Raw genomic sequence first — 24,857 nt, forward strand, 5'->3', positions numbered from 1 at the left:
TTCTTTAAAAGAACATGTGGTCATCCCTGAAAATAAAGGTTTCAGAAGGTGTGCTCTACGCTGTCGGTTGCTTACATTCTTGCTTGCCTACAAATTCTGAGTTTATCAAGATACTTGGTGGCCATATACTTCAGAGAAACCTGGATGGATCTTGGTTTATTTCAGCCAGCTGGGATCATTCTGTTCTTTCTGAGAGAGATGTGTTTAGATCGGGGCCCAAGGTGCAGTTCTAACCATTGAGACCTAAGAGCCACCTGCCAGGGGATTCTGGAAAGTCTACCAAGGTCCTTAAAAGCAGTATAAGAAAGAGGCTCCTTCTTGCAGGCATGAGGGTGTGACCCCGGGAGTGGGGGTGGCCTGCTGATAACATGAAGGGACAGTGTGAGGACAAAGATCCATCCCTGAGAATAAGAGTCAAAGGGACAAAAGGCATTTAGGTCCTTGAGGATGACACTGAGCCTCTGATGTATTCACTCCTGTGACTGCTACAGGTCAGTGATGAGAATACTGTGTTTTTTTAATTGAGTCATCACTATGGTTTGCAGCCAAAATTAGAGAATAAAGGAAATGGGAGTTTGCAAACCAAAGTAAAGCACACTAAACAGACACAGGACTCTTAGTTCCCCCTCTAGGCTATAGATCTTGACTCATATACCTTAAGATATTTTGCAGAAACTTAGACACCCTTCACTCCCCTGGCCCATGGGCCACCTCCTGACCACAAGCACATAGACTTCAGGCTGGGTGGAGCCAGATGTTTCATTCTCAAAAGTATTTGTTGATAGCTAAAGACTAGAAACAACCTGACTGCCCATCTGCAGGGGATTGGATAAGTAAATTAGGATTAAGTCATATAATAAGATATATATAACAATTAAAAATAAAGAAGCATCTCCATCGGTTATTGATATGAAATGACTTCCAAGGGATGCTGCTGAATAGAAAAACAAGAGTCAGAACAGTATACAGAAGACTTTAAGATTCACGGTCCTGGAAAAACATCTGAAGTTCACTGCCAGGACTGTTACCCAGGAAAGGAACTCGGAAGGTGGACACAAGACACTAAACAGAATTCTTACCGTGGACAGACCCACTGGGGACATTAAGCCTTGGAAAGATGATAAGAAGCCACGTTACGGTCGACAGCAGGAAAGCTGTGAAGCCTGCAGGGGGACCTACAACCTGGCAGTGGCTGGCATTCTTCAGGTGAAAGCATCAAGGATGGGGGCTGGGGGGTTTGCAGCAGAGCTGCTGTATGTGATGTCACATACACAAATTACCTATTTTTAATATATCAAAGACAATTTTTATAAAGTCATATGCATAGCAACTCCAGCAAACCTCACAATTAAACACTCCCTACCCATCAGCATCAATATTTCGCTAACACGACTAACATTGATCAAGGGCTTGCTGTGCATCAGACACTGGCCTTAACTCTACCTAGGTTCGACTATTCAATCCTTGTAGCATATTCCTACCCTTCCTATTTCTTTTACAGATGAGTAAACTAAGGTACCAAAGTTTTAACTAATGTCCCAGGATCCCATAGCCAGTAGGTGGTAGAACCAGGCCTGGAGCCCAAAGTCCGTGCCCTAAACACTCCTCTGATCGACCTCTAGGGTTATTGGAAGGCTTAAACGAGCTCCTGTGTGCTTTGCCAGTGTTTGTCTTAGCCACTGGTTCTCAGAGAGTAACCCATGCACCAGCAGTGTTAGGAATTTGTTAGAAGTATATTTAAATTTTTCCCAGGTTCAGCCAGACCTGGTTTTATGGATCACTGTATGCCAGCACATTTCTTGGCTGGCTTTGAGGATGTGAAGCCACACCTGTCATGTCCATCTGAACCTTGGGGAAACATTGTATTGTCTATATAATTACCACCTGGCTTTCTTACCTAACATCCATTTATTGACCACCACCATAGATTCCACAGGGATTTATTCTGTGAAAGGTCCAATAATGTCTGACGTGTGGTCTTAAGAGGCACCAAGATCCTTCCATTCCACGCTGGCTATAAGATCTGTGTACACCAAAACCAGCTAAATAATTCCTCTCTGCAACTTAGCTGCTCCATGGGACAAAGATCCCAAACTCCTACCTTCCTTCCTTAATGCCTGTCATGTAAAAGATGCACAGTAACTGTGCACTGAGTGAAGAGGCCATCATAGTTCACCTAGTGGCATCCGTCTTCTTTGCAAAGAGCACCTGACAGAGTTCTCAGCCTTGCTCTCCATTACAATCACTTGGCAAGCTTCTAAAAATCCCCAGCCTCACTCCAGTCACATCAGAATATCTGAGGGCAGGGCAGAGAGGGAAGGACCAGGTGTGAATAGTTTTGAGAGCTCCCCAGGTGATTCCCGTGTGCAGCCAAGACTGAGAGCACCTAAGCTAGAATGAAGAAGCCAGATTGCAGAGGGTTCATCTGGCAACTAACTGCCAAACCGGCAAAGAGTCACAGTTTGAAACACAATGACTTCCTCAAAAGCTTCTCCTGCTCTCTACTTCTTTGATGGGCATGTGAGCTGAGCTGGAAGCAGCCAAGATCCTGTTTTGAGAAGTTCCTGTGCACTGTGAAAGGTGCAGCTGCAAGTGTTTATTCTGGAAACCCTGGCTCGGTGATAGTCCTAAAAATCATTGCCATATGTCTGCAGCAGGGAGGGTGGGGCCCACGTGTGTCCGTCCACCCTCCATAGCCTCTCTTCCATCAGCTGCTCCATCCTCACCCATGCCGGCCCCCCGAGGGGCTCCATTTCGTTCAACAAATTTATGGAGCATCTAGACGCCTTGCGATAAGCCAGACCCTGGAAATACAGATATAAATTCCAGATCACCCCTTCCCTGGTGGAGTTCATAGCCCAGAGGGAGAAATGAGAGGTCAGTCTGTGGCTAGGCTGTGGTGTGATAAGGGCCATGATGGCGAATAGTCCCGACAAGTAAGCACTTACAGAAAGCAGGTGAGGAGGGGGCTGGAGGGGGGGCTGGAGGGGCTCTGGGAATGGTAACCACACAGAGGCTGTTTTTATCTTTCCCTTTTGAATATTCATATGTATTTAGTAAACTTTGTAATAATTTTAAGCACAAAGAGTTGAATGTACCAATTTAACAAATACTAACATTTTGCCATATGTACTTTAGATCCTTTAAAAAACAATTGCAAACTTTGCAAGCCTAGGAAAAGTACAGAGAATAATATAACAAACACGCATACACTGAGGTGGTTGAGGGTCCCCACACTGGAGCCCAGCTACCTGGCTCTGCGGTGTGACATTAGAGAGGTTACTTAACTTCTCTGTGCCTCTGTCTTATTTAAAAAACCAAAACCAAACACCTACCTGAAAAGGTAATTGTCAGGATTAATTAAGATAGAACTCTTAAACAGACGAAAGTACCACCCACATACTGTATGCTTAATAAGTACTAACTGTTGTTAACTGTTAATAAATATTAACTGCTCGGGACCCTGCTTGATTCTGCCACACTGGTTTTAGATGTTTTTATAAAGAGAACTATAATATCATGGATGCTTTTAAAGAGCCCTCCGTATACCTGCACTGTTCTGACTGCTGAAGAGGAAAAGTTAGCCAGGAGGTCAGAGGGTAAAGTCCAGTGCAGAGCATAGGGTGGGGGAGCCTGGCTTCTGAGGAAACCAGTCAGTGTGGGCAGGACAGAAGGGGGGACCCAAGCGCAGGAGGGGAGGCTGGAGAGGGGGCTGGATTGCAGAAGGGAAGGCCATTGGGAGCTGGGCACTGTCTATGAACCCCACCCGGGAGCCCATTTCCCATCCCAGAGGATCATATCCAACTCCTCTCCAGGAAGCCCTCTGGACTCCTTCCTTCAAAACAAACAAAACCAAAAGATAAAATAAAGAAACCTCACCTACACTTGCCTCCCAGTCTGGAACATTCCACCATGTATGGGCTAGCTTTGAGAAAAGAGGGGGGACGCAGGGGAGCAGCAGGAAGGGGGTTTAGCCCCCCTGAAGTCAATGCCACCTGAGCCCCCCAGGGGCAGGAAACGAGGGATTTAGGGCTGAAGCCTAGCCAGGAGCACGTACCCAGCCTCCCTGGGCCCAAAGTTGTTTGCACTGAGTGCTTGGCTTGGAGAGGGAGTCTTTCTGGAAACTGCACCCCACCAGGTGGACATTTCAGGCTGAGTGAGCTGATAGGAAGCCCCCTGATGTGTTCTCTAGTTATCCTGACAGAAGCACATATGTGGCTTGTCAGGCATGGAGAGTTGGTGGGGAAGGCCTCGGGTAAAAGTATATACTAGGGCCCAGCCTGGTTGGAAATGTGTTCTCCGTCACCCCCCAGCAGTACCATCATTTTTTATCTCAAAATGGGCTTTCCCCCATCCTCCCCACCCTCTGCTTCCCCAGCATCCTTTCCGGCCGCTGCTGAGGAACAGCTGCTCAGAGGCCCATCTCTCATCAGCTGCCTTATCTCCCTGATGAATAATGTTCCTCTTCCTGGAGCAGCGAGAGCAGCGGCAGCCTGGCAGGAGGCCCGCCCAGCGTGAGGCAGGCCGCTGACAGCACTTGGAGCCCAGGCAGCTGTCAGAGAGTGGGGCGGTCCTCAGCCCCCAAGTGAGGTGGGGGCTGACCTCCCTGCCTCCCAGAGCCCCAGGGAGCAGCGGTTCACCAACACTGCCATCCTAGCACCCAGGCACCATTCTGGGTCCTGGGGAAGCACTGGGTCCCGCTCCTCGGGGATGAGACTGTTAATGGAAGATGTGATTTGCACCCAGTCGTACAGACCTCTATGCTTAGGAGCTTTGTGACCTTGAGAGCATGTTTCATCACTCCATTCTTGGTTTTCCTCATCTATAAAATGGGTTAGTCGTACTGTGTGGCTGCTGTAGTTCTCTGCTCAGAACCCCTTTGCCAGCTGGGGCACCCATCCCCAGGCACACAGGTGCCATGGTTGCGGGTACACCGCCAGCCTTCTCCTGAGCCTCTGGCAGATGGTAACTGCACCCCAAGACCACCATGAGGGGAGCCAGTAACTGTCACTGGTGATACAAAAGCCCAGGCCTCATTCCTCAAAGTAGGACAGCTTGGTGGGACTATTTATGTTTTGTGGATCAGACCAAGGCGAGACTTTGCCCACGGCCACACCCTTCCTCACCCCCTTACCCTTCCTAGTTTGCTTTCCTCAAGAGCACACCTTTCCTCTGTGAATCACAGAGGCTTTTGAAAAGCCTGTTCGGGGCTCCACATCTTGGGGACCCAGCCAAAGATAAGTACCTACTTCACAGGGGAGTTATGCGAGGATTCAATGCGATAAGCCTTAAATGACCCCTTGCAGGTGCCTGACCCTTGGCAGGTGCCCAGTAGGTGGTGATTCTCATAAAACGTTATGTGGCAGGATGTGCCAAGGGAACTCAGACAGCTACAGTGGAGAGTGGGGTGTTAAAAGCCAAGTCTGGGACTGGAGGCAGTCCTCCCAGGAGGGGTTCTTGGAGGGCACTTAGCCCAACTTTCTTTGTACCAATGAGGAACCTGAGCCCCAGAGAGAAGCAGCACACTCAGAGACCCACAGCAAGTCCAGGGCAGAGCTGTCCTAGACTGTGTCTTGCTTTTAACCCCACTGCACACTGTGTTAGCACTTTGGTCATTTTTCCATAGTTGTTGACATGTTGCTGACTAGATGGTTCAGGATCCTGAGAAGTAAAGCCACAGCACACTCCATTTCCATGCGGATCTCCTGAGTACCTACTGTGTGCTAGACACCCGCTGGGCACTCAGGGAAGGATCCATATACCAACCCCTGGGCGTTGCAGAGAGCATCCCTGTTTTCAGAGTGTGTATGTGTGTGTGTCTGTGTGTCTGTGTATGTGTTGGTTAACTTTAGCTATCCCAGAAAGTGAATAACACCAGCCCATTCTACAGGGGAGGTTTTATTATTAACAGTGAGTTGGAGGGCCAGTAAGAGCAGACAGGCAGGCAAGGGCATTCCTGCACTTGTCTTATTTTGGTATTAAACACATAGGAATATTCTTAATTCCTATAATGCTATCTCTGAATGGTCCTTTGCTGTCCTTTTCATTTTCTCCAAGTAGGTACAGAGTTAAAACAGTGAGAGGTTGTGGCTTTAGGGGGAAAGCTATCGTCCCAAGTGTGGGGCACACGCTGCAGGACGGCCACAGTGGAATTTGAGAAGTAGGTGGATGCAAGATTCTGTGTTATTATGCCAAAGCACTTGGGCTACGTCTGCAGCAGTGGGCAGCCTCCAAATCCTTTGGTCCAGGGGAGCAACACACTCAGATGTGCATCCTCCAGAAATGTCTCTGGGCAATGTGAAGAGGAGACTGGGGGGGCCAGCGCAGACCACTGTCCCCCCATGGGGACAACCTCGAATGAGTGAAGAGTTCAGTAGGGAGGAGACCACCACCACTTGTGAGCTGGCAGGAGACGCTGCGTGGGTAGTTTCCGCATGAGTAAGATGCACTGAGGGTGACTGGAATGGAGGATAAAGAGAAATCACTGAGGAAGTGAGGCTTGAGTTGGGGGAATTTTTGAGGGGCAGTTTCATAAGCATGGGGAGTGAGTGGACACAGTGCAGTCTGAATGGATGGGCTCTTCTAGTGTGGAGGGCAGCAGGGCCAGTGGGCCCAGGCAGATGGGTTCTAAAGAGCTCAGAGGAGACGGAGGTCAGAGGAGGCCCAGGCCACTTTCTGGGGAGCACTGAGTGCCAGAGGAAGAAGGATGAACCCCCTCCTGGGGGCAGTCGAGGGTACTGGAGGGGTTCAAGCGGCAGAACGGCATGAGGAAAGCAGGATTTTAAGACGAGTCCAGGAGCGGAATGCAGTTCGTAGCAGAAGTTACCTCCTCAAGTTGGAGATGGCGCGCTGACCACTTTCAGGCCACACACCCTGTCCAGACACGTTTCGTTTGCCCACACAATGGGCTCCATTACTTTTTAAAAAGGGAGACTTTACACAAAAGACTCCACGTAAAAGGCAGGCTTCTGGCTTTCATTTGAAAAAGCCAGAGGATTTGGTAAGACAGGACCGAGTGTCCCCACGTGGCCGCCCTGTGCTGGAGCTGGGTCGCGGCAGCCCCCTTTAGGTGTGGCTCTGAGTCTTGCTGGAGTTTTCCCAATAGTGGCCCTGCTTTATTTATTTTTTGTGCCAGGCTGCATGGTGATTTTTTAAAATATTTTTGAACGAGTCATCAACATTTAAGTAGTTGAGAATGTCATATAAATATCCAGATTTGGGCTTCTCTCAAAAAGTCACGAGGGCCACCAGGGGCCTCATTCGTACGTGGCCAGGACGGCCAGGGCAGAGGCCGTTCTCCAGTGCACCAGCCCGTTTCTCCCCTTGCCCTCCACTGAGGCCTGCACCGGCTGCCGTTTTCATAGAAGGGGGTGCTCTCCCACGGGAAAATGAAGTGTGTCCTGTACGCAGTCATTATCAAGAGTGGGAAAATGACAGACAGAGTAAGGGATGGACAGGCTTCCAAAAAGAGGTAGGCGAGAGTTGTGGAAAGTAAGAATATTGTTCTATGTTTAGTGGACACAGCATGGCCCAGAAGAACCCCACCAAAGCTCCTGCTGGAAGAGAACACCCCACTTCACCCCGATGCTGTCTGTTGGGCCTGAGCCGTTGGGCCTGGGAATCTCTGCAGCAGAGGCAGGGGAATTCCTTTACACTCAGCCCTCAGCAGTCTGGATTCTGAGCCAGGCCTTGGGCTGCAGAGAGAAATAAGATGAGGGACCTGTGACCCTGGGATTAGGAGCGGTGGGTCTGTTGAGGTGAGGTGTCCTGGGCATGAGGTAGCAGAGGGAAAAACCAGGGTGAGTGGAGGAGCAGGAGGTGTGGGGCAAATCCCTCACACTTCTGGGGGAAGGTCTCAGCAGCCGTGGTGGCTCCTTACAGAGGAGTGTCAGAGAGGAGAATGGCAGATGACTTCGGGGGACAGAGCTGGGATCCTGGGAGCATGGTGGGTGATAGAAGTCAGGAGATCCACTTTGGGGGAGGCTGATGACTTGGGCTCCAGCCACAGTACGTTGGAGGTGAAGACAAGATACCCAGGTGGGTGCTGGCTGCATGGTGGCTTTGAAGCACTCAGATCTCCTGTGCACCTTGTTCTTGCTGGGCTTCATCTCTCCCGTGTCTTAGTTTCTTGAAAATACTCTCTTTTTAAGGCCATCATAAGGATTAAGATAGCATAATTAAAAGGCTAAAGATGATTCCTGGGGCAGAGAAGTGCTTTATAAATCGGAGTCATTTTCACAGTTGCCTCTGAGGACCGGTGGGCAAGCTCACTGAATGGAGATGTTCCATGGGGCAGAGAACAACACTAAGCCTTGGAAAAGAGCCATGGGAAGGGCGAAGCCCGCATAGTGAGGAGCTGGCAGGAAGCAGCTGACAGACACGGGGAGAGGGCATCTTCGAGGCAGGGCGGAAAATGCTTGGGTGGGCAGGACCGAGACCACGCTGCAGAGGCCACGAGTGAGCTTGATGGCAGGGGTTTTCCACTAGGGTGAATTTGCCCCCAGAGGACTCTTGATAGTGCCTCTAGGCATTTTTGCTTGTCACGATGAGTCATGGGGGCGCTATTGCATTTAGTGGGTAGAGGCCAAGGATGTTCCTAACACTCCACTCCCCAGGATAGCTACCCCAACAGAGAATTGTCCAGTTCCAACAGTGCACAGCTGGGAAACCCTGTCCTAGAGCCAGCAGGCTTCTGTGTTTGACTTGTGGTTGTACCACCAACAGATGTGTGACCTTGGCAAGTTCTTTTAACTGCTCTGTGCATCGGTTTCCTTATCTGGAAAATGGGGGTGATAATGACACCTACTTCATAGGAATGTTGTCAGGCTTCAGTGAGTGAAGATACACAGAGGGTTTGAAATAGAGGCCCTCAGTCCATTCGCTGTTATTAGAAATCAGGGGAAGTGTGGACATAGCCGAGGCCATCTCATCCCAGAGCTCTGCATTTAGGAGTGCCTTCAATGATATTTTCCTGGGGTGGAAGGGGGCTGGCAGCCAGAAGCAGAGAGTTATGGAGATGGGCACGTGGACATGAGGGCTAGCAGGTACAAACTGCCTTTTCCAACAGGTGCAGTGATGAATGAAGTGGAGGAATGGCTAGTTACGGCTGTCAGGCCCCATGGAGGGGATTTGCTTCACATTCACGTATGTACTGATGCCAGCTGAGAGTTTGGGTTAATGCCCTCACCACATTATAACAAAAATGGAAATTTTTAAAACAAAACAAAAAAATCACCTTCAGTCTTACCACCTTAACACATTAGCAATTTTCCATCTCCCCTTCCAGGACCATCATTTTTATAGTGCTTTAGTTATAACACAGATTCTCTTTTCTATTGTGTTCCATCACATGAAATTGTCCCTTAAGCATTTTCCGCGATGTTACATCATCATTACATTTATCATTTTTTCCAAAGCGGAGATAACCTCATTGTTTTTTCCTGGTTCTAAAAATGCTCTGTGTTCTCTTTTTTTTAAATGCAGATAATACCAAAAGTCTGAAGAAGAATGTAATATCCCCCATTTCTCATCCTACCCTTTAGAGGTAACCAGGTTAGCACTTTTGTGCACATCCCTCCAAGTGAATCTCCATGTTTAACCCGTGTGTTGATTTGTTAATTCTTTCATGTAAAAATGAGCATCACTTTGCTGTGATGTGAGCATCACATTTTCATCCTCGAAGCGAAGGTTTTCTTATCTCTGGGGCTGTTGTTTTGGGAATCCAGGAGGTGCCTGGGGATAGATACACCCAAGAACGCAGGAAGCCAGAAAGTCCTGAAAGCTGCTAGAAGGGAAATATTGGGAGCGTGCACTGCATTTGTTTCCTGAGGCTGCTAATACTCGGTGCACAGACCAGGCAACTTATACGCCAGAATATTTTCTCTCACTGTTCTGGAGGCCAGCAGTCAGAGATCAAGGTGTCAGCAGGGACATGTCCCTCTCAAGGATCTAGGTGAGGAATGTCCCTTGCCTCTTCCTAGCTTCTCGTGGTTGCCAGCCATCCTTGGCATTCACTCCAGTCTTTACTCCTTCGCCACGTGGCATTTTTCTCTCTTCTTATAAGGACCCTGGGGGTTGGGTCAGGGCTGCTGTATTCCAGCATGACCTCATTTTAACTTTATCAAATCTGCAAAGACTTTTTTCCGAATAAGGCCACACTTAACAGGTAACGGGCCTAGGACTTCAGTGCATCTTCTGGGGGGGGACACAATTCAACCCAGAACAGATGTGATCCCCAGGGTGATGGAGAAGGTGGGTGGAGCAAAGATGGAGCTGTGAAGACTCCTCTGAAATGGAAGGGGAAAGGGAGACCAGGACAAAGATTCTGGGGCTGAGAAGGGAGATGAGGAAGCCTACTTCCTCCAGCAACTCATGTCTGTGTTTTATTAACCTTCTAGTAGTTTACAGAGAGAGCCCTGGGATTCATCAGAGAGCCAGGCTGTCCGTAAACTCCCCCAGGCCCCTTCCCCACCATCAACACGCCGTGCAGCTGGCAGCTGTTGTGCAGGCCCCACAGGCCTCACATAACATCCTGTTGTCCTCTCCTCGCCAGATTCTTGGTTGGCTGCCACCTAATTTCTTTCTGGCCTGGACAAATTTTTTGCAGTCCTCGGGCTTGTGGGAAGCATCACTAATGCCCAAAGTCCTTCCATATGCCCCACTCAATGCCCTCTGCCTGCAAGGTGGGTACATCTCTGTCCTTGCTGCAGGACGTGGTCCATAAGCCTTCAGGACCATGGAGACAAATCATTTCAGTGTTTTGATCTCCCCTCGCCTTTTCCTCAGGACACCTGCTTTTGCTGGTTTACTCAGTTCTCTTGGTCTCCTTCCCCCAGATTCAGTGCCCAGGGTTGGATTTTCAGAGGTGGAGGGGATTGGAGAGGACTTATGAGAAATGTGGAGTTAAGAAGACACCTGACGTCTCTCTCCTGGTGGATGCAGATGTCAGACAGATCAGAGCCTTCCCAGCACAGCTGGGCTCAGATCTGGGTGCTGTGGGTCAGCATGTGACCAAACTCTGCATCATCACCAACCTGGCTCTTGGAGAACAGGGGACCATTACAACATAGCCGTCAAACAGCCTAGAAGAGTGAGGCTTCTGCTTATTAATTTAGGTCCCAGGCAAAGCCCAGCCAAGGTCTGTTCTTGTCACTGCATGTTTCTGCATATTTGAGGGAATTACTACACTTCTCCAGTGGTTAAAACTGACTACTCAGCCTTTGGGCCCCTGCTCTTGACGCTGCCTGAAGTGCCAGTCAGTCCTAGCAATGCACCACCTGTCCCCTCTCTCCTACTGAATTATATCTTGTTCTTGATTTCCTTTCCAGTACCAACAGCCACTTCTGAAAAAGACCTGGTGGGACCAGAAACCCAAATAATATAGCTCATATTAAGTTTAAAGCTGAAACAGCAAGAAAACCCAGGTACAGTGTCCAGCCAAGATGTGCCAACTCGTGTGGGATTGAGGGAGGCCTTCGTGCCCAGGCATGATAAGACCACAGGGCTTGGGCCCAGGGGACTGTGGAGACAGAAGCTTCATGAGAGCCCGGGGGATTTTTTACCCAACCTTATTTCTTGCTGCCCTATCATACCTTAAACTGCAGCCATGTAACCAACTGCAAATGTTGCCACTTCCTCCCAGTATCAGAGCAATAGTGATGGCAAGCAATAGAGGCAATTCAAACTACTGTAGGCAAAAAGGCAACTTAATAGCTCCTGTTAACTCAGAAGATAAAGACAGAGCTAGCATCAGGCTCAGCAGGAATCAGAGATTCAACTGATGCTGACAGGGCTGTCGTCTCCCTCCTGTCTCTGTTCCTGTGGCACTGCCCCCACAGATGGGATCTCTCCATGTGGCCTGGACGTGGTGGCCCAGCCCCCGTTCACTGCACCTTAGCTTAGCCAGCCACTCCTCTTTCCCAGCACTCAGAGCAGGATGCGGACCGGCCCGTTTTCTAGGAGAGGTGCGGTCCTTACACCAGTTACTGCCCAGGGAAATGTGATTCTCTGGAGAGGATTTTATCATGGACTATATTTTCAAAAAAAAGAAGGGTACTGAGATTAAAAAACAAGCCCAGGCTACTGCAGCCCCACTCTGAGGGTCCATCCATTTGATTGCAGGTGCCGTTCCCTCTACCTGGAAGCCCTGCCCACACGACAAACCCCTACTTTTCTTTCAGACCCAAGCCTTCTGGTACATGCTTATCCACCCCCCACCCTCAGACAAGAGTTGAATATGCCCTTTGGTCCATCTTCAAACCTCATATGTGCCTTCATTATTGCACTGACTTATTGATTTATTCATTTAGCAAATCCTTATCCTTTACAATTGTACCCACTTGTCTTGGACTATGAGTTTCCCTAAAGCAGGGATCATGTCCCAGTCATCTCAGGATCTCCAGCCTCTCCCAGGGTGCTCAGCCCATGGTCAGGGCCTGAAAACTGCAGGTAGGCACATTCTCATGTTGGGGTGACATGCAGGACTTGGCCATTCCCTGACTGGTAGAGAGCCTGGAAACTGCATGTCATAGGTCACTTGGCTTGAGTCACTGACTTCTCTGCAATCCTTGCAAATAAATCTCCCATACCCCAGGCTGGTGGGAAGAACTCTGTGCATCTATGTAGCAATGACTGGTAGAATTCGAACTGTAGCACATACCTTGTTTGCCCAGGTATATCACTTGTGGGAAGTGTTTATTTTTTCATATATTGTATCTGAGAATCTTCAGAGGTCATAGGATCTATCCTAAATGCCCTGGGGTTAAAACTCTTGGTGATGCTAGCATACCTCCAGGAATACACACCTTATTACCTTGTAAGGCAGCCCCTGCTTATTAGGGGCCACAGCAACTTTGGCCATTAGTTTTAATTCTCTGACCTGGGACCACAGGAAAGAGGGGCCTTCCTTCTTCAGTGCCCCTTCCACTTCTCATTTATTCATTCATTTCTACATGTATTCTTTAACTCAGTCATTCATTAAAAACATTGGCATAGCCTATTTTGTCCAAGATGGAATGGTCCTCTGTTCTCATTGATCTGACATATTTGAGGGGAGAGATAGGCAATAAACAACTAAACAGATAAACAGGAGAAAGAAAATTGTCAAAAGAGTTGTGAAGAAAGGAACATTGGACAACATGAGGGTTGGGCAAATTTCAATAGAGTAAGCAGGACAGCTGTCTTTGAGGAAATAAACTTGAGGTGATGAGTAAGTCATGAGAATGAAGCATCCATGCACAGTTTGGGGGAAGAGCGTCCAGGGACAGAATTAGAGTAAGGGACAGTGTCAGTGTGGCTCTAGTAGAGGTGGGAGAGAGGAGGAAGGGAGGAAATGAGGATGGAGGGGCAGGCAGGGGCCTTGTTGCCATGGTAAGGAGCTGAGGACCTGTTGTCAGAAAGAGGAAGCCTTTAGAGGGTTTAAGCAGGGAAGTAGTATATAATTTTGCAAGAGCACTTTGAATGTGGAATGTCAAGGTGCACGTCCTTAAAGACGAAGAGCAGGTGGCCACTACTTTTGTTTCAGAGAATCAGAAAGATTTTGATTTAGAGGTGAGTTCTAGAAGTCCTGGAGAGAGAGTCCCATAATATCTGGGGCTGGAGTCAGAATATCCCATACCCTGAGACAGGCGATTGGAAACCCCTCTTAGAAAATGATCTGGAAGGTCACCCTCTTTTCCTAGAGGTTGTATCCCTCTTAACAGTTCTCTGCAAACAGTGAAAAACTGGCAGGCTAGCTAGCAAGAGACGTTTAATTAGTTTCTCCCGGAGCAGAGCAGTTGCTCCTAGTGAGACACCAAGCTTGCTGCCACTGTTGTGTAGGAGGAAAACTACACTGCCAGGAGGAGGGGTGCCTCGTTGTTGGAACTGGAGCCCCGGAGGGCCTCTGAGCATCGAAACAGAGAGACAAGTCAACAGGGAAAGGCTGGTAGATGTGACCAGGAGGGAATGGGAAATGTATTTGTGCGTTTTTTTAAGATGCACAGTCATAAAAACACAAAAGGCAAACAATTAGTAAAAACATTGCTGCACATGACAGATAAAGGGCAGCATCCTATCCTTATTTATATCAGTGAGAAAAAAGTAAGGCCCTCTTTTTGAAAATGGGGAAAGGTGTGAGCAGACTTTTGCAGAAAAGAAAATGCAAATGGTTGATAGAAGCACACATACACTGAAAGCAGAGAAATGCAAACTAAAAATAGTTTAGGGTAGAGGGTACCTTTTGGGGAAAGTTGCTTATCAAATTGAAAAATGTACTTTAAAAAAACTGCTGTGCTGGCTAGGTTGTAGTGAGATGGACACTGTCACGTGCAACTGGTGACATTCCCCCTTCAAAAAAGGGTACTTTTTTGTGAGTACTTAAATAAATTCATACTCTTTAACCCAGTAATCCTACTTCTTAGAATCTATCTTAAGGAAATAGTTAAAGAAGAAAGCATCGATTTGTGTAAGCTAGCGAAGTGGAACACAAAATGCAGGAAACCGGAAAGAAAGACCTGCTAGTTCCTGCTCTGCCATGGTTTTGCTGGGTGACCTGGGGCATGTCACTGCCTAGCTATGGGCCTCAGTTTCCCAGTCTGTAAAATACACTCGTTGGACTGTTTCAAGTCTGAGAATGCAGTAAGGATATAGGCATAATAATTCCAAGCTTCTAACTGAACCCAGATCCTAACCACAGAGTGTCAACGTCAAACATTTCCATGAGCACGATGTCAGCCATACCCAAGATGCCACCATCCACTTGGCTCCCCTGGGACGGGTTACAGCTTAGCCAGCGAGACCCTTTGGGAATGAGGAGGTGATGTTCATGCACATCATTCACTCCTTCAACAAGTACGTACTCCTCCCCTGACCCTCAGGCACCAGGCCCTGGGGTGTATCACGAAGCCCAAGCTCAGAGTGATTGGCGAAGGACCTGCCCCATGCTTTCCTTCCGTCTTCAGTGTGGGCAAGTTCTTTCCTTCTGATACTTATCTTAATTTACACTTGAATTGTTTTAAAGAGACACGGTTTATCTGAAGCTAAGTGTCTGACTCTGGACAAACCAAATGGCTCACACCATTCTGAGTATAAACCACCTGCCTACTGTGAGGCTGGTTTTCTCATGTGACTTGGGAGCGGGGAATCCAGAAGCAGATGGATCCTTGGCGGTGTGACTGCAACAATGTGTGGACCCACCTGGAGCCACGTGATGGAGGGAAAAGTGTATGTGGGCTTAGAGCCAGATGACCTGAGTTCAAACATGGCATCCCTTTTTCCCAGCTTTGTGACTTGGGGAAGTTCCTGACTTCTCTGAGCTGCGGTGTCCTGTCTATAAAATGGGGAAGTGGTCCTGACCTTCCCCAGGTCTGCTTAGGAGCACTGGTCAGGCTCAGCTCTTCAGAGGGGCCTAGCAAGGCGACTGGCATGTACTCAGCTTTCATATGAGTGCTCTGGCTGCTTCCAGAGGCTGCTACTTGAAAGGGACAGGACGCGTTTGAAATACACAGGAGGGAAGCCATGTTACACGGGGGCTGATAACAAGGGCCACGGCTCCGCAGACCTGAGCCTGCCATTTACCTGCAGTGTATCTCTTTGAGCAAGTAACTTAATCTTTCAGAGCTTCAGGGTGCTTATCTATAAAATTCATTCCTTGGCAGCAATACCCACATCCTAGGGCAATTATGAGGATTTGGTAAGGTAGTATGTGCCTAGTGAAAAATCACAGTATACTTGCTGATATTTTGATACATTTTTTCTCTGGTTGCAAATGAAATATTTGTTCAATGTAGAAAATTAAGAAAACAGCCTAAAAAAGAACAAGAAGAAAATGTGAGTTGTGTTCAGTCCTTTGGCTTTGTAGCGGCTGTGAGTTTGCACCCAACCTTCCTCACCCCGCTCCCCACCCAGCTGTCTCAGTGGGCTGTGGCCTGGCGCCCTCATGTTCCATCAATGCCTGGTGTGGTGACACTGCTATTGGCCCCTCTCTCGGCAGATCCTTCAAGCCCGACTTCATCCTGGTCCGCCAGCATGCCTACAGCATGGCCCTGGGTGAAGACTACCGCAGCCTGGTCATTGGCCTGCAGTACGGAGGGCTGCCTGCTGTCAACTCCCTCTACTCCGTCTACAACTTCTGCAGCAAGCCCTGGGTGGTAGGTGATGGGCCAGGCTGGGTGGGAGCGGAGTGGGAGGTCTTTCAGCCCTGAAGCGGGTCCATTCCCCAGCCTGGAGGCCTCCGTAATGAAAGGAGTCTCTTAAGCAACTGTAAACAACTTGGACTCCAAGCCCCTTCTTGCAATTACTGCGTAACAGTAATTGTACTCTGCAAAATGAGGGATTTCCCATCATGTCCCATATTTCTGGGGCCCCACAAATACTACGTAACAACACATCATGATACAGTGTTATCCTATAACAATATTAGTGGTAAGAGGGGTTCTATCTTGTTCATACCACCATTTAGTCATATCATTTTTGTTAATAGTAGGTACTGCTTTTTTGAGCACTTACTATGCACCAGAAAATCAAGCTGCCTGGTGCTCAGTCTATTGCTATGGCATAAAGTGGGTGTTGGCATTCCTTCTTCATTTTACAGAAGAGGAAGCTCAGCCTCAGGGTGGTGAACCAGCTGGCCCAGGGTTACGTAGCCAGTGGGGGGAAACCAGACCTTGAAGCCGTCTCTCTCCAATGCCCAAAACTTGATTTCCCCACTGTTTACTCATTGCTTTCATTCATTTGCTTGATTTGAGTCTCTGTTCAAATGTTACCTGTAGGAGAGGCCTTTCCTAAAATACCTTCCCTCCTCCAAATACTCTCAAATCCCTTACCCTGTTTTATTTTTCCCCACCTTGAATGGTGTATTTTATTTTTCATTTATAACATGGTTTATTTTACATTTTCAGATATAAAGTGGTATGTTTTATATTTCATTTATATATTTTATCAAATATATATATAAAATGGTGACAATTATTATTACCCCTCATACTTGGAGCAAGGTCCCTGTAGAGCTGGTACTCAGTATTTATTAAAGGAGCATCTGTGTTCATTTAATAGATGTGGATAGTCTTTAATCACTATTCTCGTGATTCTGGTGTCCTTCTCATTCTACCCTGAGATTTTTGGTCTGTGCATCCAGATTCAAATGTCACTGTTTGAAAAGGGTCCTAGGTAGTATTAGCCACCCTCACCCCCTTGTTTTTCCAGACAGACATCACGGTGACAGCAGCTGTCATTCATTAACACTGACTGTGTGCCGTGCTGGGCCCTTGACATGCACCTTATATTTGATCCTCAGAACCACCCTGACAAGTAGTTATTGCTGATATCTCCTTTGTGCAGATGAGGAAACTAGGGCCCAGGTAGCTAGTAATAAGCTGTGGAGCTGGGCATCTCCAACACTTGTGTACTTGATCATGAAATTAGTGTCCCTCTCTGGACTTCAGTTTTCTTATCTGCAAAATGAGGGATCTCCCATCATGTTCCATATTTCTGGGGTCCCACAGACCCTCTAAGCTGACTCATGTTGTACCACACCTGCAGGCTATACCTAAGAGTTTGCAGACTGATGCAGGAAGCCCCTGAGTAACCCCATACTCTGTCTGAGCCATTAGTATTGAATTACTCTCAAGTCTGACACATGATTTGATACCCTTTCTAGTGATTGGGCATCCACATTAGGCCAAGATTTCCCCTTATTTGTTCATCCTGATCAGATTCTCCCTTGGACTTCCCTGCTAATGTCTACCAGCAGCTCCCCTTTGCCTTTTGGGTGAATTCCAAGCTCCTGGGTCTGGCCTGTCAGTCTCCCAGTGGGGTGTCATGCATCACCTTCTGGCCACCTCTGTCACTGTGTCCTGCATGCAAGGCCTCAGGCATGGCAGCCACTTGGCACCTCTAGCACACACTAGTCTCACTGCATACCTGGAGTGCCTATCCTCCTCTTTCTTTATGGCATTTGCTCCAGGGAGTTGTCCTGACCCCCACTCTGCCTCTTCCAGGTGTCATCACCCCCCTCTCTTCCTTCCATCAAGGTATTGTTATCTTAACCACCTGCCACACTCTCTCCTCCCTCGAGGCCTGGTGTGCTGTGTTCAGCTTGTTGCCCTAATGTTCAAGAGCAATGCTGAGCACAAAGAGGGGTCCCAAGGGTGCTGAGGAGTGTAGGATTATAGAGGGAATATAAGTCCAAGGCCTGTCTTTCAGGACTTACTCCAGCTCTGGGGACAGCAGCTGCCTCTATGGCAAGACAAGGAAGTGTGGAAGCAAGAAGGGCCCAGTGTGGGAGGAATGTGGTTTAAGTTGTTGAGAACAAGCGGGGCTGTAAAAGCAGGGAAAATATTTATGATTAATAATAGCTAACATCCCAGTGCTCCTATGGACCAGGCACTGCTTTTAATTCATTGTGTGTTTAATCCTTACCACAACAATCCTGTGAGGTTGGATCTCCTATTTTCTCCATTTACCAATGAGGAAACTGAAGCTCCGAAACCTGAAGTGCCTTCCCAGGTTGCATGGCTAGTAAGTGATGGAGAATCTCAATGCAGAGTCTGTACCATTAACTACTAGCAATATTGCCTCTCCAGAAAGAAAGGCCTTGCAGGCTGGGTACATGGCATGCATGTCAGCAGGTTGTGCTTGTGAGAAATACTGAGGGTGTGGTAAATGCCCATTAAATGTGATTGAGCTGAACTCAGTGGCCTGCAGGAATGAAGGGATTAATGCAGCCAGATGATGGAGAGGATGAAAGTCTAGCCAAGAAATCTGGCCTTTATCCCCAAAACAGCTCAAAACAGTCACATGTTTGAGGCCTGGGATCAAGTGGCAGGTGTTCCCATAACAGTGGTTGACCAGTGTTCTCTCCTCTTCTGTCCTAGTTTTCTCAACTCATTAAAATCTTCCACTCCCTGGGTCCTGAGAAGTTCCCGCTTGTAGAACAAACATTTTTCCCCAACCACAAGCCAATGGTGAGTGCTCTTTTTTACTCTTTGTGTTGTTCTTCATGGTGTGGAATGAACACAGATGTCCATGTTCTCAGTCTCTTTGGATGGAGGAGGCAGGCTCAGGGGCTACCATCTGACCACCTGGGCTCTCAGGAAGAGCCACGATGGCCTATGGGAATGCCTGGCTTTCCTAGGGGCTGAGTCCTCACTCCAGGTGAAATTTTAGGCAGTAGGGAAGGTTGCAAAGGTAGGTGGCATTTCTTGCAACATCAGGAATTTTCAGCAAGCCAGGGTTCGACTTGAGCTGTCATGTTGGAGCAAAAGTTTCGCAGCAAAGGTAAAAGATGTTTCAAAGTTAAGATGTTATTTCCCTTGAGCCTCTTTAGAACCTACTTTCAATTCTTATTGTAATAAGAGTTTACTTGCATTGATTACCAAAGGGCCATTTCCTTGCGTGTCCTCTTCATATTCCGACTTCTGAATATGCCTGAGGTTGTCTCTAGGAACTGAGCTTAGCTAGGAGTATGTGGTAGAGCCTCTCATTCAGAGTGGGAGAGGTTAACATCTTTCTGAATGGGATGGAGAATTCTCCATCCCAAAGCCAGAAGAACTTCAGTGGAAAAGTTCGGGACAGCTGGAAACAGCCTGTGACATGCCTACTTGGGTGGTTGGTGATGTTCTTAAACTGGTCAGGGGAATGCTGGCCATGAGAGGAGTATGTGTCTTGGGGAACAGGATGGTTAATAGGGTATCTGATAGTGACCTGTTTGTAGAATCCCAAGCTCAGGCTGATGAACTGGACAGTCCTATTTGGAGACACTGAGTAGGACTGGAGCAGTCCCACCAGGCAAAGGTTCCTGTTGATTGTCTTTCCCTGTGTCTGCTCCAGGGAGAGTCATAGAATCCGGGGTGTGCTGGCTGGAATAAGAGGGGCATGTAGAACCCGGCATACTCCAACAAGTGTGAACACAGAACAGAAAATTCGAAGTTTATCATCAAACCAGCCTGCATTTAAATCCCAGTTCTGCCTACTTACTAGGTCTTGGGCAATGAATTGATGATCTCTGTGAGCCTCCACTTCCTCAGCTGAAAAATATTAATGGTAGTGGAACAATCTCATCGGGGTGTTGAGATTTAAGACAATTTGTGTGTACAGAGGAGTGCTTGCCTGGCACGTGATAGAGGTGCTCAGAGTAGCTTAAAATAGGGGCAAAAGCTATACTCTGGAGCACCGTGAACAGTGGGATGAAAGTTGGGTAAGGGGTTCACTCTGGGAGGGGTTCACCAGCTATCGTGAGGACTCATGAGTTCCTGGCATTCCCAACTAGGTTGAGCCATACTCTGAACTTCAGGCAGACATCTGACATCAAGGATTGCTGTTTGCAGCTGGCTCCTTCCAGTTCTACTGGGTTGAGATTCTTAGGAAGAAAACAGGGAAGGCCAAGTCCGGGGTCCCACCTGGGAATACTTGTACCACTCATAGGTAATTAGGTAGTGACCCAGATTCTGTAGGACTTTGGAGAACCCTGGTCATAGAACCAGGGAGCAGGTTAGGGCTGGATTCGTAGCCAAGAGGAAATCTAAGATGCCTCTCTTGGAATTTTTCCTGCTTGGGGAAAGGACTGGAGTAGGGGGGACCCAAGCAATAGAAGTGAATGGAGAGAGGGGCGTGTGCAGGGGCCTGGGGACAGCACAGGCAGGCCCAGCTTCCAAGGCCCCCTGCTGCTTCTGTAACCCCCAACGGCAGTTAGAACACAAGGAGGCAAGAGACAGCAGGTGTGTGATAGAAATAAACCACTTTACTGTTTAGAATAAAGGACACACTATAAAAAGTGAACATTATGCAACATTACAAGACAATATACATTCACGGAATATAAAATTCATAAATAACATGGAGGAAAACTGTAAACAGTGCTACAAAATTTAGCAACAAATACATTCCTTCCAGACAGGGTTTTCTCTGGTTGGTTTCTTTCCATCACTTCTGGGTCTCAGGACAGCAGACTGGCTTAGGGGAAAGGTCAGGGCACAGGAGAATTTACAAAGCCCCTCCCCTCGGAGCCTGAACTGGCGTCTAAGTTCTTCCCCTCCTCATGCCTCCCAAGAGCCAGTCTGGAGGCTGTTACTATTCACGTACCCTACACGCTCCCATTTTGTTTTGCTTTTACCATCCAATTTGTAAAGTGTTTTCCTTGTATAAACTATTTTAGTGATATTTTTACTTTAGGTAGCCAAGAGCCCAACGCTTGGGTGTCATCTTGGGGTAATCCATATTGGCGATCGTCAAGCACAGGATGATGGCTTGGGGCAGGGGAAAGTACTATCTCCCAGGGGGCCACATCGTTTTTGAGACAGAGCTGTTCCAATAATCATTTGCTTCTTTAATTGCTCAAGAACAATGGTATGAAAAATGGTGCTTGTGGACAGTAGTTCCACTGCCATGACGTAGGTCTGGGTCTGGGGAACAGGAAAGGATGCAAGTGTCCAGTATTATTTACCCTGGCCGATGGAGCACTGGCCTAAGAGGTGAGAACCTGGGTGTGGCACCTCCTGGATAGGGAGGCAGAAGAGCCAGCCAGAAGGGGCCAAGGGATCTTGGAATCACAGATCCCATGGCCCTGGATTTTTAGGAGAAATCATGGTTTTCCAATTGGGTGGGCAGAGGTTGCGGGGTATAAAGGAAGAGGAATGACCAGCAGACTGCCCAGGGCCCGCTGATTCAGAGCAAGGGTGTGAATGTACCTGCTATTTTTCCCCTCCTCCTCTCTACTCCAGCAGGCAGGCACTGGGATGCCCGCAGGGAGGAGGCTGGAGGAGTCTCAAGTGCTAATTCCTTCATTTCCCCACGTCGCCAGTCTAGCTGCCTGCACAGTAGAAGTATTTTACCCTCCATTCCACTGTAGAATTTGATTCAGGAAAAATGGCGGCATGTGGGTTTCATTTTTTTTTTCTCTTAAACACAATGTACACATATTACAGCCTACACATGACACAAGATTTAGCAAAATAAAACGTTCACGATATGATTGAAATACGAAGTGTCTCAGCTACATAAATGACTTTAAATTATACAGTAAGTGAACAGGTGAAAATAAACAAAGCTATAGCTTATAGAAAGCTCAAAAACCGCCCTCTGACGACATCATTTTGCAAAAGACCCTTCTTTTCCCAGGACCTGCTGTTCTCTTTGCCAGGGCCTGGCAGGTGGGACTGTGTTTCCGCCAACCTTTCTGCAGGAAATGTCAGGTGACTCAGGCTCAGGCCTCACCCCAAGTCCCTCCTCGCGTGAGTGGAGGTGACCCCACCAGGGACCAAGAATGGCCAGGGACTTCACAGAGGAGATGCCGATGTCTGATTATGGAAGGGCACATGGGCGGGCTGGGTCAGGGGTTCTACCTTATAAGACTTTGAGGTTGAATAAAATCTCAGAACACCAAGTCTGGGGCTCACCCCATAAAAACCATGGGCCTGCCGACCTCAGCCCCTTTGTGCACATAGGCCCACTGAGAGGGGAAGGCCTCCCGTTTTCCACCAGCCAAAGGGCATGGCCGCAAGGTGAAAGGTACAGGTAATAAAATCAATCCTAAGGAAACCAGATGACTGCACTGCCTTGCCACTTGGGGGTTCTGCCAAACACCTCGCCTGGGCATATTTGCGTGTGTGCAAGGCATTACAACATGTTGTCTGTTTCTCTTTTTGCCTCCCGTTTCAATTGACAGCTCTGTTTCCTAAAGTGGAATGAACTGAAGATACAAATACTCATACAGGACAAATACAAATCTGAAAAAAGAGACAGAGCACCCATGTTAAACGTCACCTTCCTACCGTCCCCAGCTGTGTAAAATGTACATTATCACCTACTCTCGGCATCTCACTTTCAACACTAAAACTTAAAGTAATTTTATTTAATCGGAGAACTTATATTATAGTTTTATTTTGAAAAACACAACAAAAACCCTATAGCTTATTGCAGAGTCAGGCTTCCCCAGTGGCCACCAATTTTAATTCCATGAGGTGAGACCCTCAGGAGGTGGTATTCACCCACCAGTGAGCTGGGGGAGGGGAGCAGACTGGCCACTTTTGCAGCTTCCCTCCTGTGCACAAGCCTCTGACCCACACTGACTCATCTCCCATCTGAGCCAACCCATAAGGCAGTTAAATGAAGGCCCCAAACACGAAGCAGGATAAAGGGAGAGGGACAGAGGTCAGATGACCCCAGTTAGAGGGATGCCGAGGGTGTTCAGAATTTCAAATTTTAATTAAAATGAAAAAAAAAGTCACTTGGAATGTCATGATTTTCTTCAAACAAGCAACGACAACAAAATAGAAGAGATTAAACTACTGGCGTATTTAACAGCATTGAACAGAATTCTGTGTCCTGTAAAAAATTAGCTTATGTCCCCATGTGGGTATATGCAAATGCGTATACAAACACATCCCCCTAGGTGAGCTAAACACTACTTCGGAAATAGTATTCTCTACCCAAATCTACTTGGCTATATCTGTGGATAGTGTACGGTGTGTGTATTTCTCCAATTTACATACAGGCATGCTCCTGGCCAAATCTACCAAGGAGTTTTCCAGGAGGAAACCTTTTGGGAGGCAGGAAGAGGAAAGACATTCATCTCAGTCTTTCACCTGAGCTTTTGTACAAGGCAGGCAAATTGCCTTCTGACCTCAGGCAGATATTTAAGTCTTCACCAACTAAGAAACTTCCGTTATTCTGGCCTGGCTGCTTGTGCCAGACTCAGAAACATCTGGTCAACCCAAGCATCACTGGGGTAGGGGAATTGTGTGTGTGCTGCATTATCTCAGACCCTCTCTTGAAGTTTCTTGCCTCCCTTTCTCACTCTTACATGCAGACACAGACAGACACTATCAGGTTGGGACACGCAGTAGCATCTCCTCAGTGGGTAAGATCTTCTGCGTACCTTGAGTCTATCTACCTGCTTGCTGCCCTTGACTGATACTGAAACGGTTAACCTTGCAGCAGCTACCATGTCTGTGTCTACTGGGATGGAGGAGAAGGGCAAGGAGAGGGGGGTCTGGGAGATGGTGAGGCGGGGAGGAAGAAAGAGGGGTAGGTATTACAATGCCCAAATGGGGTAGTTTTTCGATTTTTATTTTCCTAAAAAAATATAGATTATATCATCATGAAGAAGAGGACGGTACACTCCTCATTCTTTCTGGCATGGCACCAAAAATTCCCAGGTGGAAATGGGTGATGTCAAAACCAAAAAGAAGGGGTCGGGTGGGGCCAGGAGGATGGTTCCAAATAAACTCCATATGACAGCAGAGACTTTTCTTTAAGTGTTCGAAGTGCTAAATTTGCAAGAAAACAGGCACTAATTTCATTGTCATCATCTGGGAAGAGTTAGTGTCCGAGGGAAGCTCAGCAGGGAGGGAGGGAGGTGAGGTGGGGCAGGATCTGGTGCTCAGGGGTCTGTGGCATTGATGATGCTTTTGTCCGGGGGGGCCCATCCTCGGTACCAGCTGCAGTAGCCACCCTTCTGCCGGATGCAGGCGTAGTGTTTGGACTGGTAGCCAGGATAGCCAAAATTGGAAAGCATGTCGGTCCAGAGACACTCGTTCTTAGAGGTCACAAAGCAAGGCAGGTAGTAGCAGGATTTGATCTGCAATGAGATAACAGCCCAAGGTCGGTGGACTCTGCCACGGCGGAGCCAGGCCTGGTGCTTGCCCGAGTGTGCCTTCCGAACCTGGGACCACTGCCGGCGGAGCCCGGCTACGTCAGTCCCTCGGTGAAAACAATATAAATGCCACTCGCTAACACTTCCTGAGTACCTGCTGTGTACCAGACATTCCGCTGAGTGCTTCTGTGTTATTCTCTTTAATTCACATAACAGATTTATCTCCCTTTTACAGAAAAGGAGATAGAGGCACAGAGAGGTTAAGTTACTTGCTCCAGGTCTGCAGCCA

The 24,857-nt window shown here is 47.9% G+C and overlaps 2 protein-coding genes across 4 annotated transcripts in view; one reads left to right on the forward strand and one right to left on the reverse strand.

Annotated features, from left to right (window-relative positions):
• Nucleotides 1-24,857, forward strand: part of SYN3 (synapsin III) — a 448,045-nt gene that overhangs the window by 139,221 nt on the left and 283,967 nt on the right. For all 3 annotated transcript variants that reach the window (XM_036902842.2, XM_036902843.2, XM_057486431.1), the window contains exons 5-6: nucleotides 15,971-16,127; nucleotides 18,852-18,941. In XM_036902842.2, coding sequence (XP_036758737.2) covers nucleotides 15,971-16,127; nucleotides 18,852-18,941 — 247 coding nt within the window. The remainder of the gene's footprint in view (nucleotides 1-15,970; nucleotides 16,128-18,851; nucleotides 18,942-24,857) is intronic.
• The window catches only part of TIMP3 (TIMP metallopeptidase inhibitor 3), a 55,523-nt gene continuing 51,362 nt past the window's right edge, over nucleotides 20,697-24,857 (reverse strand). Inside the window, exon 5 of the mRNA XM_036902847.2 lies at nucleotides 20,697-24,553. Coding sequence (XP_036758742.2) covers nucleotides 24,356-24,553 — 198 coding nt within the window. The 3' untranslated portion in view covers nucleotides 20,697-24,355. The remainder of the gene's footprint in view (nucleotides 24,554-24,857) is intronic.

This window comes from Manis pentadactyla, chromosome 10 (genome assembly GCF_030020395.1).
Source record: "Manis pentadactyla isolate mManPen7 chromosome 10, mManPen7.hap1, whole genome shotgun sequence".
In the NCBI taxonomy this organism is placed as follows: Eukaryota; Metazoa; Chordata; class Mammalia; order Pholidota; family Manidae; genus Manis; species Manis pentadactyla.